The sequence below is a fragment of the Anopheles moucheti genome, chromosome 3 (genome assembly GCF_943734755.1).
Source record: "Anopheles moucheti chromosome 3, idAnoMoucSN_F20_07, whole genome shotgun sequence".
In the NCBI taxonomy this organism is placed as follows: Eukaryota; Metazoa; Arthropoda; class Insecta; order Diptera; family Culicidae; genus Anopheles; species Anopheles moucheti.
Window position 1 is genome coordinate 82,599,845 of NC_069141.1, and position 15,794 is coordinate 82,615,638.

Genomic DNA, 15,794 nt, shown 5'->3' on the forward strand with positions numbered 1-15,794 from the left:
TCAAGCGGTGCTCGCATTTAGCATCGGCAGCCGATCTCGCTCTCACCATTCGAGCGATACGATCGCCGTGTGTGGCTATGTGTAGCGTGTGTGATCTGTGTCCACATTTTACTCTGGCGAGGGGGGACTGTTTGCTCTTCGGTATGATCGCCTTGTGTGGTTTTGTGTTGCGTGTGTGTGCACAACTGAGATAATCAGTTGCGTACCGTCGGCTGATACGAAATTCCATACAAAACGGGCTGTTTTCAGATTTCCTACACCAAGAGAGCATCCAAAACAGGAGCTGACATCAATTCCCCTCCAGTATGCATATTGCTGATCCGCTCTCACGTGTAACCATTGCCGGTGATAGAAGAGTTTCTCGTACGTTGGCTATTATTACAGGGTTTTTGGGGACTATATTGACATGTTCAGCGTGATGTTGTTTGGCTCGTTTTGGTATCTCAAATAATTGTCTCATATATCTCATATAATGTAATATAATAATGTCATTGGCAAGTTATCGTTGCCAGCAACAACATTTGACGGTCATTCGATAGCTCTACCGAATTTGTCAACGCATATAGCCTTTCCCGAACAAAGAAACACCGAGCTGGACTTGTCAATACATACGACGCCAACCCTGCAACGCACACCATCGCTCTCTTCAAGATGAAGAATCCCCTCCCTCATTCGCATACCAGGCTTATCACGCGAGAGTCTTATCACGCGGTGCTCGCATTTAGCATCGGCAGCCGATCTCGCTCTCACCATCCGAGCGATACGATCGCCGTGTGTGGCTATGTGTAGCGTGTGTGATCTGTGTCCACATTTTACTCTGGCGAGGGGACTGTTTGCTCTTCGGTATGATCGCCTTGTGTGGTTTTGTGTTGCGTGTGTGTGCACAACTGAGATAATCAGTTGCGTACCGTCGGCTGATACGAAATTCCATACAAAACGGGCTGTTTTCAGATTTCCTACACCAAGAGAGCATCCAAAACAGGAGCTGACATCAATTCCCCTCCAGTATGCATATTGCTGATCCGCTCTCACGTGTTATCATTGCCGGTGATAGAAGAGTTTCTCGTACGTTGGCTATTATTACAGGGTTTTTGGGGTCTATATTGATATGTACAGCGTGATGTTGTTTGGCTCGTTTTGGTTCTCAAATAATTGTCTCATATATCTCATATAATGTAATATAATAAAGTCATTGGCAAGTTATCGTTGCCAGCAATAACATTTGACGGTCATTCGATAGCTCTACCGAATTTGTCAACGTATATAGCCTTTCCCGAACAAAGCAACACCGAGCTGGACTTGTCAATACATCCGACGCCAACCCTGCAACGCACACCATCGCTCTCTTCAAGATGAAGAATCCCCTCCCTCAATCGCATACCTGGCTGATCACGTGGGAGTCTTATCACGCGGTGCTCGCATTTAGCATCGGCAGCCGATCTCGCTCTCACCATTCGAGCGATACGATCGCCGTGTGTGGCTATGTGTAGCGTGTGTGATCTGTGTCCACATTTTACTCTGGCGAGGGGACTGTTTGCTCTTCGGTATGATCGCCTTGTGTGGTTTTGTGTTGCGTGTGTATGCACAACTGAGATAATCAGCTGCGTACCGTCGGCTGATACGAAATTCCATACAAAACGGGCTGTTTTCAGATTTCCTACACCAAGAGAGCATCCAAAACAGGAGCTGACATCAATTCCCCTCCAGTATGCATATTGCTGAACCGCTCTCACGTGTTATCATTGCCGGTGATAGAAGAGTTTCTCATACGTTGGCTATTATTACAGGGTTTTTGGGGACTATATTGACATGTACAGCGTGACGTTGTTTGGTTCGTTTGGAATCTTTTCAATATCCTGAGGATGTCGTGCCGATTAAGAAGAAGGAGTTTGAGTACACGGCATATTTCTCTTGCGTAGCCGTGTAACCGGGCCGATAAAGCTAGTTAAATCGAAACAAATTTTAATTAGATGTTGTGCTATGAATTAACTCTGCTGTTAAATTTCGAAAAACCGCACAATCGGCACACATTTTTTTAGGCTCCCAACACGGTGAGGCCCTAGGCGACCGCCTACTCCGCCTACCGTTTGATCCGCCGCTGCATCAGCCCAGTGGAGATAAGAATTAGGTTAAAATTACATTTTAAAATGCCGATTTCATACGATGATCTCTCTTCAGACGTCGAATGCAGCAGATTTTTGTAAATATTCTTTCGAATCACTTCCTTAAAATAGCTATTGTTCTTCACACAATCATCAAGGGTCATATCCCATGAAACGGCATATAACGAAAAAGAATGGCATTATAGCAGATCTTCTAATACATTAGCGATCACACACCAACAAACTCATGACAACGATCGCTAGTGTAAGTGAGATAGATAAAATAGTGAAGCATATTCCAACTCTTTTGAACACTCCGTATACGAAATCCGGACAATTTATACCGAAAATCGGAAAAGTAACAGAAGCGAAGAACGCGCGTGAAGGAAACATTTTATTAATTTTCACACCAACTTCAGCATGTTTATCACCCGTGATCGGATACTTCGATCGGACGGAAATTTTATCCCGAAAATCAAAAAAGTAACAGGAGCGAAGCATGTTATTCCCGTGATCCCGCTAGCTAGAGGTTTAGACGTCTTTAGTTGTAGAAAGATAAACTTTTCGCAATTGTTCATGGCTATGCAATACGTCTGTATGAATGATGATTAATAGTTGAAATGCAAAATGATCGCTTCAAACATCTCCAAACTTTGTTGCTTTGATAATAAAATCCCTTTGGCGACGGCGTCAGTAGCTGTGGGTAAGGGCAAGGTCTATGAAGTGTACAGGTCGCTTCGTCTAGAGCGATTTGGCAGCTGAAAACGAAAGGAGGAGGAAGACCGGCGCGATCAAAACACACATGTGTTGATACAAGAAAAAAATCGTTTGGTCTACAAAGGAATTGTGATAGTTGCCGGCAGTTTCACGTTTTAAGTTTTATGTTATTTTCGTCATTCGAATATTGTTGCTTAATAAAAAGTTGCCAAGTTCAAACGCAAAAGTGTTCTCAGTGTTTCTGTTTTCTCTGTTTTCTCAGAATGAAGCTTTGTGGTAAGCATATGAAAGTATTTAAACTGAAGCGGTAGAAGTCAATTATGCATGATGAAACATACTCAATTTGACTTTTCGTTTTGCGCAATGAATATCACATTATTATTTAGGTTGATATAATTATCGAAAACTCGCATATTAATCTTTTGTATCCGGGACAACGCAGGTTAACTTCAGGCCATCAGGTTAGGCGTGTGTTTCACCATCATACAGCGTATATATTGTCGAACTTGTAGATCAACTTTTAATACCATACTTTTGGTAATCTTCTTAGAGCTTACTAGTAGGAAAATCATATAATTTATAATACAAATCGTTTTTTATTGAAAAAGCAAACCCACTGCCGTGATCAAAACTCGTACTTAATTTATGTGTTGTTTGTTTTGAATCGAGAATTTTTCTGCTCGGAACTGTTATCCTTGGGTTAGGGCATCCCAAAGAGAACAATTAGACTTTCAACGGCCAAAATTAAAGAGTGCTCTTTCTAACCGCTGTTGCTCTCCTGCTTGCTCTCTCGCCGAATTGAAAGCTCGCTCGATGACTGAACGATATTCTCATGCTGTTCGCTTCTTCGGCGTCATGCGCTCTCGCTCGTGCTCATTATTTCATATTGCGCACACACATGTGCATTTTCTTCGTCAAATTCGCCGTGTGAAAGAGTACATTTTTGCACCGGTTTTTGATATGAGGAACTGGATGATTTTGCAAGCGCGCTGATGTTTCGGATGAAAATCCTGTCATAAGTTATATGGCACGATATGTAGAAGCATGGTTTAATGTATAATTTTTATTATTCCAAACATTTATGCTTGTAACACTAAACGGTGCCCTTATTACAAAAAGGTCATTATGGTAACGAACGGTACCGCCATGTATATCACAAGAGGATCGGTTGCTTTAACTTTAAAGAACTGTAGGTTTGCATCTCCCGAAAGAAATAAGACACTACACAAGCAACCAACTCCAGTGATTACATCGCAAGTGTTCAAACATTTTTATTTTAACAACATAAGTGATTTGAACCGTGAACGCCGTACCGGTGCTTTTTACAAACAGGTGGCTAAATTCATAAAGGTGGACGCGGCCGAAGAAGCTGACCCGTAAGCCCTAGCTGGAATGGCAAGTTCTACTGTTGGGTGATAATGTGTCGTCTAAAATAAGGGCTTCGCTTTTTCAGTTCCTATCGAAGCGGTTGTGGAATTGCCTGGATTGATGGATTTCGGTCCATGTCGATCGACGAAGGAATCCGTTACTGGGCGCTATCTAACAACGAAACGCATCACAATTTGATGCACGTGCACGATGAACTTCTGCGTACTGCTTCTGCGTTTAATACTTCTGCATGCCAAAGCCACCTTAGCAGACCATAACCTATCCCTCCCAGGAGAAAATATTCATCTCCAAAGTGTTTACCTGTCCACGGTTCACTTCAAATCACTCTTCTCACATACGCAAGTTATTTTCATCGCTAAGATTCTCCTCAACAATATTGATGCCCCATCCTTACTATCTATATTCATTCCGGCGGGCCTTACCTCTTACGGCCAAAACGATCCTTTTCTGCGAGCTATGAAATCATTTAACTGCTTTTTATCATTTCGATTGTAACATCTCGATATCTGCTTTTCGAGTCCGACTAATTAATGGCTCCTTATAATCCTCTATGTTTAGTTTGTTTTCTCCTCCTCCTCTGACGTGTTATTAGATTTAAGATTAGACTATAAGATTCATCATGTTAAGCTTTATGGACAGACAAATTATTTTCCGTATTTGTTTCAACAAATTATGTCCTCTTAACACTACACAATTATTGTATATCGAGCAAAGGATACACCCGTGACCTGTCGAATGGTGCTGATCTTCTGTGTTTGACCAGTTGATTTTTGAGTCACTGCTACACACCTTTTGGTACGACTGGAGCGACGTCCTAAGTCTGGTAGTTGGCGGTCAACTGCAGTGGCGGAAACGACATTAACATCTTATGTATTTTCTGACCAAACATGTCATGTTACTTTGCGCACAAATATGTACACATTTACAATACCTCCAGAGCACAGCACTAATTTCTTGAGCGCATCATTCATCTGTCGCTACATTGTGATATGTAGAACATAATAAAACTATTTCTGAGATTGTTTTATCTTAAACCACAACAACTACAAAATTGTTTTTTGCTCAAGTTCCCATAGCTGGAGTATAATAAATAAACGACAGAGTTCAGTTATGTGTTGTTTTCTGAAAAATGGTTTCCTGAACAGCAAATCGACCACCTGATGCAGATCGGTAGAATATCGTGCCATAGATGTCGTTATGTAGCCTCGCGCTTCGTATTATACATACATTCGTATTATACATATACATTCTAAGGATTATTAAGTATGCGCGATTAATTTACCAGCGCAAAAAATTTCTCTACTTGTGGCTTGAAATCCGAATCTACTTGTAGGCCTTGATCTAAATCCTCTAGCTGTTCCTTAGTTTCAACCGGTGCGGATTCAAACTCCGACCGAGGAAGAAGCCCTTCATCTGGCCGGGTTGCTGCTGCAAATTCCTCAATCGCCTGTCTTTGCCTAGCAGCGTCTCTTTTAATATGGTTCTTCTAGAAACGATCCATCTTCCACAATAATCCACGGGACGCCGTTGACAAAAACAGTTTTGTTTGCCATATCGACACCAAAAGAATATCATTTGACTAACTAAAAAAATCGCAACATATTATTGCGCACACCCATTACGCAACGTTTTGATGCATCCTCGAACCAAAACCATGACTTCAACGCAGCAGATTAAGATTAAAGTTTCACGCGCTGCGCGTAGAATAAAACGCACTAGTTAGTAACTCTCTGACACGCTATCGCCGTAGCATCATCTTCAGACGAGCGCCGCAACACTCATGGTAAGAATCCGTTCAATTCCGTTTTCTCTTCAGAAGTTTCCTTACAGAAATACAGACCTGAGCAGGTTGGCAAATATCACAAAATGTCTTCCCTTCACTTTCCCCACACACAGCTGATATGTGGTAGCAGTAGCAGGACGACAGAACAGCACATTCCAAGCCAAGGAATAAATGCTAGGGCGAAGAGTAGAGTAAAAAGGACAAATAGTACTGATAGACACGTGTACCACCACCACCACCTTAATTTATTTTTTTGCCTTTCGCTAAATTTCCGTTCGTTAAATTTTGCAAAAGCTAAAAAAAAGCGCTTTAGCCAAGCCACACACCTCAAAACGCGACCGAGTTGAGGTCAAACCTGCTTCCTTTGGCACATAATCAAGACCGAAACGCGACGTCTAAAAACGGTCGCGATTAGTTCCAAGTTTTGGGTCGCGCGACCCTTTGGGTTGGGTCGCGCGACCCTTTGGGCATCAAGCGTAGAAAGTTGGAGACGTCATCTATGTGTAAGAATAAAAAGCTAGTTTAGATACAGTGCCATCTATGTGTAAGAATAAAAAGCTCTTTTAGATACAGTGTCACCTATGTGTGAGAATGATAAGCTAGTTTAGCTACAGTGTCATCTATGTGTAAGAATGAAAAGCTCTTTTAGATACAATGCCATCTATGTGTAAAAATGAAAAGCTCTTTTCGATACAGTGTCATCTATGGGTAGGGTTAAGCATCTTACAGCCTTCGAGCTTTCATTACATGGAAGCGGAACTCAAAAATTGAAGCTCTACACCTATTTATCGACTATCTTGGATAGTGGGTGTTGTAAAATGCGCGTTAATACACACAGGGGCTGTTTACTTTCCTCATGAAAACGGAAATGGAGCATGGAAATGACGCGGTTTTGAACAAATTCCTAGAATTTAATAATACCATAATTTTCCGAGATGCGCGAATCATACGTATCAGGAAGATTCGCGTAACTCGAATTTCCGCATATCCGTATCCTCCTGATAATATTGTTTAAATTTAGTATTCAGGGATCGAATATTTGTTTACACATTACAACCCTAACAACAATCATAAGCATAAATTCATCCAAACTCCATAAAAAAAAACACAAACGCCGATGACCGTCCTCTATCGCAAAATGACTGCGCCAAGCGAAAAAATTCACTCGGAAACCCGGAAAAAACACGAAAACGATCATTATCCGCTCTACCATGCGCCTCCTCTCACCCTTGCTCTTTTCTGCTTGGCTGCTTGTACCCACAACAGCCTCTTCCGTGGATGCTTTCCTGGTATCGGAAATCTGATAACAGCTGATTTTGTATGGAATTTCGTACCAGAGGACGGAAAATTTGAGCGAGATGAAGGATAGTATGCAATGCAATATTTTATTTATTTATATACGGTATAACGGTATAATGGTTGTCGCAGTTGACAAGCCGATTTTGCCACTTGACAAGTTTGTCGCCATTTTGTCAACTCTCGTGGCCTTGCGCCTATTTATGTGAATTTCTATCGTTGATGCTCCAATTTTGAGTCGGTTGTCCGTGCGTCAAGAAATCCAGAAATTTCTGGACCGATTTCTTGGCCGGATTTAGCAAATTATTATTGGCAGTAGCAAATTATAGGGATACAACACCACAAAGCACTCACTAATTTTTCTCAAACAAACTGAGTTTTCAATGCAAAAAACGAGTCCACTTTCAGCACGCACGATGTTGCCAACAATGTTTTAGCAAGACTACTATGACAGGCTCTTCAATGAATACAGCGTTTTTAGATCAATGCATACTTGATTTCTTCAAGTATCTTTTTACATGTTCTTGTTTTAGTTTAGATCAACGATTTTGCGGTGATGATCTCCAACCGTATGGATTTTAGAACAATTTCAGTCTAACAACGATGCAAATGTTACCGAGATTACAACAATGTAGTTTGAACAGTATTCTACACGGGGATATCATAAAGTTTTTTAACAGTTTCTTATGCATTTGAACGTAATTCTCCCCAGTTTTCCGAAGATATTAGGTCCATAAGCTGGACCTACAATCCAACATAGAATAAGTAATAATCAAGAAAGACAGAAATGATATTCCAAGATCCATGCGGTTGTAATATCAAATAGAAGGAAGAGTTCCAATGATGATTTACTTCAGCACAAAGCATGACTTTGATGACGTGTTTGTTGTGTTTGTTTGTGCTGGACGTGTTTTACGATGGTCAAGCTCGCCGCTATAGTCAATCAACACCTTTCCCATCGTTTAGCGACAGCAACCGTGCATATGTTGACTACATGGCGTTTGTCAAGGCTGATAAAGATTTGATTTTCTGTTACGATTGCCCTTTGGGGAATCCCAACCGAATAGATACCATAAATTAATATCAAACGACAACAATAAAATATCCACACTGTGTTACAACAGTGATTAAAGCTGTTTAGATAATATTAAAACAACTGATAACAATCAACTTGATCTGATCGTTTACAAGCACTCACTATCAAACCTGTTTTAAGAAACGTGATTTTTAGTAATACATTCACGAGTAACCTTATCAAGGCTTAATTACTATCCAAACAAATGACCTATCTGAATTGGTTCAGTAGAGCAAAGATGTCTGATAGAGGGGTCCGGAAATAGTTGTTGTACCTTGAGTGTTTGTATAAATCCTATCAAAACACCGCATCAGAAGTAGTTCCAAGTCACTTACGGTATCGAATCTTCCTATTTATACCATGACACAAATCGCGATTGAGAATAGTTTGTAAACTTACACCGAAGATCACTCATCAGAATCGTCATGAAACTGTGGTCAGTTGTAGCGATTGTTTTGCTCGTTAAAGTGTTTGATGTTGCGGCATTGCACAGGAATCCATTCGATGGTAAGCATCGAAATTCGAATGAAAAGTGATGTTATACATTGAAAAAAAAAAAACCTTGTTTCTCCAAGTGATCAGAGGTTGTAAGCAGTACGACCAAGTTGAATCCTACGACGCAACTCTTACATACTTCCCGACCACAAGTCTACTCCATGTTGGCCATACAGAAAATTCTAAGTATTTTAAAATCGCCGTCCTGGGTCGGAACGATGGAATCATTCGGTATGGGGACTCCTTGTTTCCATACGATAAGTACGTGGTAGAGATTGGTAAGATGATGTCGGACGTGTGGAAAGTTTAGTAAGTATATCAGTGTGTATATAACTTTTGGTTTGCTTTGCTTATTTGACAGTATTGGGAGGATGGGGAAATACACAAAGTGCTGGCCGACACCAGTATCGTAAAGCCTCGAATGAAAGCAACACTAACCAGCTGGTCGTGGCCCAAACGCCGAACTTATTATCAGAGTTTCAGCCCACCATGTTCGTGCTGGAAGTTTTCCACAACGGCAAGGTACAAGTTAGCATTGACGGACAAGATCATCCTTTCCTGTCGTTCACCGATAGTAGACGTATTCCTGCCAATTATGTGGCTATCACCAAGTGGGACAAGGACGTGATTTTTTTCTATGATTGTCCTCTTAAGAGTACGAACGTTTTGTACAATTCCTTGCTTCTAAACTGCACTGTGGTTTAGTAACTGGCTTTTTAAAGGATATTCCAACCGTAAAGTCGATGTTTTGTAGTCACTATTCAAGAGTGGCCCGGTAGTGTATTTGGTAGCGGCGCCAGTCCCACACCGATCCTCCGTAGTGGGGATTGACTATATTTGTTGAGGCATCAGTTAGTTCATAGCGCGAAATTCAAGTGAATAAAACAAATATACATAAAATATCTTCCACACATAAACTTTTCATTGACTGGTACGAAATTCCATGCAAAACCAGCTGTTTTCCGATTTCCGATACCAGGAAAGCATCCACGGAAGAGGTAGCACCTTGTACAGCAATTTTGGTCGAAAACCGCCGAAAGGTATGCAATATTTAAACACTAACTTTCCCGTTGGTCGAGTAAAATTTTGCAGCAATTTTGCTCAAAAACCGCCGAAAGTTATGCAATGTTTAAACACTAACTTTCCCGTTGGTCGTGAAAAATTTCTTCGAAAACAACCAGTTTTTGAATGTATAGTACCACGAGAGCATGCACGGAAGAGGTAGCTCTTGGTATTGCGCCGTAAGGTATGCAATGTTTATACACTATCTTTGCAACCAACTTTCCGCCGTAAGGTATGCAATGTTTATACACTATCTTTGCAACCAATTTTCCGCCGTAGGGTATGCAATGTTTATACACTAACTTTTCATACAAACCAGCTGTTTTCAGATTTGCGATACCAGGAGAGCATGTTGCTCAAGAGGTAACATCTTCCATCCCCCTTCCCACTTCCCCTCAAAAATTGCGAATCCCCCACCCCCTTCCCCCGCAAAGATGGCGACCAAGATGGCGGACAAGATGGCGGCCAAGATGGCGGACAAAATGGCGGACACAAGATGGCGGAAAAAATGGAGGACACAAGATGGCGGACAAGATGGTGGACAAGATGGCGGACAAGATGGCGGCCAAGATGGCGGACACAAGATGGCGGACAAGATGGCGGACACAAGATGGCGGCCAAGATGGCGGACAAGATGGCGGACAAGATGGCGGCCAAGATGGCGGACACAAGATGGCGGACAAGATGGCGGACACAAGATGGCCGCCAAGATGGCGGACAAGATGGCGGACAAGATGGCGGCCAAGATGGCGGACAAGATGGCGGACAAAATGGCGGCCAAGATGGCGGACAAGATGGCGGACAAGATGGCGGACAAGATGGCGGTCAAGATGGCGGCCAAGATGGCGGACAAGATGGCGGTCAAGATGGCGGCCAAGATGGCGGACAAGATGGCGGCCAAGATGGCGGACAAGATGGCGGGCAAGATGACGGACACAAGATGGCGGACAAGATGGCGGACAAGATGGTTGAAACAACATGGCGGACAAGATGGCGGACAAGATGGCGGACAAGATGGCGAACAAGATGGCGGACAAGATGGCGAACAAGATGGCGGACAAGATGGCGGTCAAGATGGCGGCCAAGATGGCGGACAAGATGGCGGACAAGATGGTTGAAACAACATGGCGGACAAGATGGCGGCCAAGATGGCGGACAAGATGGCGGACAAGATGGCGGACACAATGGGGCGGACAAGATGGCGGACAAGATGGCGAACAAGATGGCGGACAAGATGGTTGAAACAACATGGCGGACAAGATGGCGGACAAGATGGCGGACAAGATGGCGGCCAAGATGGGGGACAAGATGGCGGACAAGATGGTTGAAACAACATGGCGGACAAGATGGCGGACAAGATGGCGGACAAGATGGCGGACACAAGATGGCGGACAAGATGGCGGACAAGATGGAGGACAAGATGGTGGACACAAGATGGCGGACACAATGGGGCGGACAAGATGGCGGACAAGATGGCGGACAACATGGCGGACAAGATGGCGGCCAAGATGGCGGACAAGATGGCGGACAAGATGGCGGCCAAGATGGCGGACAAGATGGCGGACACAATGGGGTGGACAAGATGGCGGACAAGATGGCGAACAAGATGGCGGACAAGATGGTTGAAACAACATGGCGGACAAGATGGCGGACAAGATGGCGGCCAAGATGGGGGACAAGATGGCGGACAAGATGGTTGAAACAACATGGCGGACAAGATGGCGGACAAGATGGCGGACAAGATGGCGGACACAAGATGGCGGACAAGATGGCGGACAAGATGGCGGACAAGATGGCGGCCAAGATGGGGGACAAGATGGCGGACAAGATGGTTGAAACAACATGGCGGACAAGATGGCGGACAAGATGGCGGACAAGATGGCGGACACAAGATGGCGGACAAGATGGCGGACAAGATGGCGGACAAGATGGCGGACAAGATGGCGGACAAGATGGCGGCCAAGATGGCGAACACAACATGGCGGACAAGATGGCGGACACAATGGGGCGGACAAGATGGCGGACAAGATGGAGGACAAGATGGCGGACACAAGATGGCGGACACAATGGGGCGGACAAGATGGCGGACAAGATGGCGAACAAGATGGCGGACAAGATGGCGGCCAAGATGGCGGCCAAGATGGCGGCCAAGATGGCGGCCAAGATGGCGGACAAGATGGTGGACACAAAATGGCGGACACAAGATGGCGGCCAAGATGGCGGACAAGATGGCGGACAAGATGGCGGACACAAGATGGCGGACAAGATGGCGGACAAGATGGCGGACAAGATGGAGGACAAGATGGCGGACACAAGATGGCGGACACAATGGGGCGGACAAGATGGCGGACAAGATGGCGGACAAGATGGCGGACAAGATGGCGGACAAGATGGCGGCCAAGATGGCGGACAAGATGGCGGACACAAGATGGCGGACACAAGATGGCGGACAAGATGGCGGACAAGATGGTGGACAAGATGGTGGACACAAAATGGCGGACAAGATGGCGGCCAAGATGGCGGACAATATGGCGGACAAGATGGCGAACACAAGATGGCGGACACAAGATGGCGGAAAAAATGGCGGCCAAGATGGCGGTCAAGATGGCGGACAAGATGGCGGCCAAGATGGCGGACAAGATGGCGGACAAGATGGCGGACAAGATGGCGGACAAGATGGCGGCCAAGATGGCGGACAAGATGGCAGACAAGATGGCGGACACAAGATGGCGGACAAGATGGCGGACAAGATGGTGGATAAGATGGCTGATAAGATGGCGGACACAAGATGGCGGACAAGATGGCGGACAAGATGGCGGACAAGATGGCGGAGAAGATGTCGGACACAAAATGGCGGACAAGATGGCGGCCAAGATGGCGGACAAGATGGCGGACAAGATGGCGGCCAAGATGGCGGACACAAGATGGCGGACAAGATGGCGGACAAGATGGTGGACAAGATGGCGGACAAGATGGCGGACAAGATGGCGAACAAGATGGCGGCCAAGATGGCGGAAAAGATGGCGGACAAGATGGCGGTCAAGATGGCGGACAAGATGGCGGACAAGATGGCGGACAAGATGGCGGACACAAGATGGCGGACACAAGATGGCGGACAAGATGGCGCGCAAGATGGCGGCCAAGATGGCGGCCAAGATGGCGGCCAAGATGGCGGCCAGGATGGCGGACAAGATGGCGGACAAGATGGCGGACAAGATGGCGGACAAGATGGCGGACACAAGATGGCAGACAAGATGGCGGACAAGATGGCGGACAAGATGGCGGACAAGATGGCGGACAAGATGGCGGAGAAGATGTCGGACAAAAAATGGCGGACAAGATGGCGGCCAAGATGGCGGACAAGATGGCGGACAACATGGTGGACAAGATGGTGGACACAAGATGGCGGACAAGATGGCGGACAAGATGGCAGACAAGATGGCGGACAAGATGGCGGACAAGATGGCGGTCAAGATGGCGGACAAGATGGCGGCCAAGATGGCGGACAAGATGGCGGCAAAGATGGCGGACAAGATGGCGGACACAAGATGGCGGACAAGATGGCGGACAAGATGGCGGCCAAGATGGCGGACAAGATGGCGGACAAGATGGCGGACAAGATGGCGGACAAGATGGCGGCCAAGATGGCGGACAAGATGGCGAACAAGATGGCGAACAAGATGGCGGACAAGATGGCGGACAAGATGGCGGACAAGATGGCGGTCAAGATGGCGGACAAGATGGCGGACAAGATGGCGTACAAGATGGCGGACAAGATGGCGGACACAAGATGGCGGACACAAGATGGCGGACAAGATGGCGGACAAGATGGCGGACAAGATGGCGGCCAAGATGGCGAACACAACATGGCGGACAAGATGGCGGACACAATGGGGCGGACAAGATGGCGGACAAGATGGCGAACAAGATGGCGGCCAAGATGGTGGACAAGATGGCGGACAAGATGGCGGACAAGATGGCGGCCAAGATGGCGGACAAGATGGCGGACAAGATGGTGGACACAAGATGGCGGACAAGATGGCGGACAAGATGGCGGACAAGATGGCGGACAAGATGGCGGACAAGATGGCGGACAAGATGGTTGAAACAACATGGCGGACAAGATGGCGGCCAAGATGGCGGACAAGATGGCGGACAAGATGGCGGACACAAGATGGCGGACAAGATGGCGGACAAGATGGCGGACAAGATGGCGGACAAGATGGCGGCCAAGATGGCGGACAAGATGGCGGACAAGATGGCGAACAAGATGGCGGCCAAGATGGCGGACAAGATGGCGGACAAGATGGCGGACAAGATGGCGGACAAGATGGCGGACACAAGATGGCGGACACAAGATGGCGGAAAAAATGGCGGCCAAGATGGCGGTCAAGATGGCGGACAAGATGGCGGCCAAGATGGCGGACAAGATGGCGGACAAGATGGCGGACAAGATGGCGGACAAGATGGCGGCCAAGATGGCGGACAAGATGGCAGACAAGATGGCGGACAAGATGGCGGACAAGATGGCGGACACAAGATGGCGGACAAGATGGCGGACAAGATGGCGGACACAAGATGGCGGACAAGATGGCGGCCAAGATGGCGGACAAGATGGCGGCCAGGATGGCGGACAAGATGGCGGCCAAGATGGCGGCCAGGATGGCGGACAAGATGGCGGACAAGATGGCGGACAAGATGGCGGACAAGATGGCGGACAAGATGGCGGACACAAGATGGCAGACAAGATGGCGGACAAGATGGCGGACAAGATGGCGGAGAAGATGTCGGACACAAAATGGCGGACAAGATGGCGGACAAGATGGCGAACAAGATGGCGGCCAAGATGGCGGACAAGATGGCGGACAAGATGGCGAACAAGATGGCGGCCAAGATGGCGGCCAAGATGGCGGACAAGATGGCGGACAAGATGGCGGACAAGATGGTGGACACAAGATGGCGGCCAAGATGGCGGACAAGATGGCGGACAAGATGGCGGCCAAGATGGCGGACAAGATGGCGGACAAGATGGCGGTCAAGATGGCGGACAAGATGGCGGCCAAGATGGCGGACAAGATGGCGGCAAAGATGGCGGACAAGATGGCGGCCAAGATGACGGACAAGATGGCGGACACAAGATGGCGAACAAGATGGCGGAGAAGATGTCGGACACAAAATGGCGGACAAGATGGCGGACAAGATGGCGGACAAGATGGCGGACAAGATGGCGGCCAAGATGGCGGACAAGATGGCAGACAAGATGGCGGACAAGATGGCGGACAAGATGGCGGACACAAGATGGCGGACACAAGATGGCGGACAAGATGGCGCGCAAGATGGCGGCCAAGATGGCGGCCAAGATGGCGGCCAGGATGGCGGACAAGATGGCGAACAAGATGGCGGCCAAGATGGCGGACAAGATGGCGGACAAGATGGCGGTCAAGATGGCGGACAAGATGGCGGACAAGATGGCGGACAAGATGGCGGACACAAGATGGCGGACACAAGATGGCGGACAAGATGGCGCGCAAGATGGCGGCCAAGATGGCGGCCAAGATGGCGGCCAAGATGGCGGCCAGGATGGCGGACAAGATGGCGGACAAGATGGCGGACAAGATGGCGGACAAGATGGCGGACAAGATGGCGGACACAAGATGGCAGACAAGATGGCGGACAAGATGGCGGACAAGATGGCGGACAAGATGGCGGAGAAGATGTCGGACAAAAAATGGCGGACAAGATGGCGGCCAAGATGGCGGACAAGATGGCGGACAACATGGTGGACAAGATGGTGGACACAAGATGGCGGACAAGATGGCGGACAAGATGGCAGACAAGATGGCGGACAAGATGGCGGACAAGATGGCGGTCAAGA

The 15,794-nt window shown here is 46.9% G+C and overlaps 1 protein-coding gene across 1 annotated transcript; it reads left to right on the forward strand.

The window, feature by feature from the left end:
- Nucleotides 1-8,723: 8,723 nt before the first annotated feature.
- Nucleotides 8,724-9,759, forward strand: LOC128303893 (uncharacterized). Its single transcript, XM_053040976.1, has 3 exons — nucleotides 8,724-8,869; nucleotides 8,938-9,135; nucleotides 9,219-9,759. The coding sequence occupies exons 1-3, from the start codon at nucleotides 8,788-8,790 to the stop codon at nucleotides 9,560-9,562; spliced, it is 624 nt and encodes a 207-aa protein (XP_052896936.1). The 5' UTR covers nucleotides 8,724-8,787; the 3' UTR covers nucleotides 9,563-9,759.
- The last annotated feature ends 6,035 nt before the right edge of the window (nucleotides 9,760-15,794 follow it).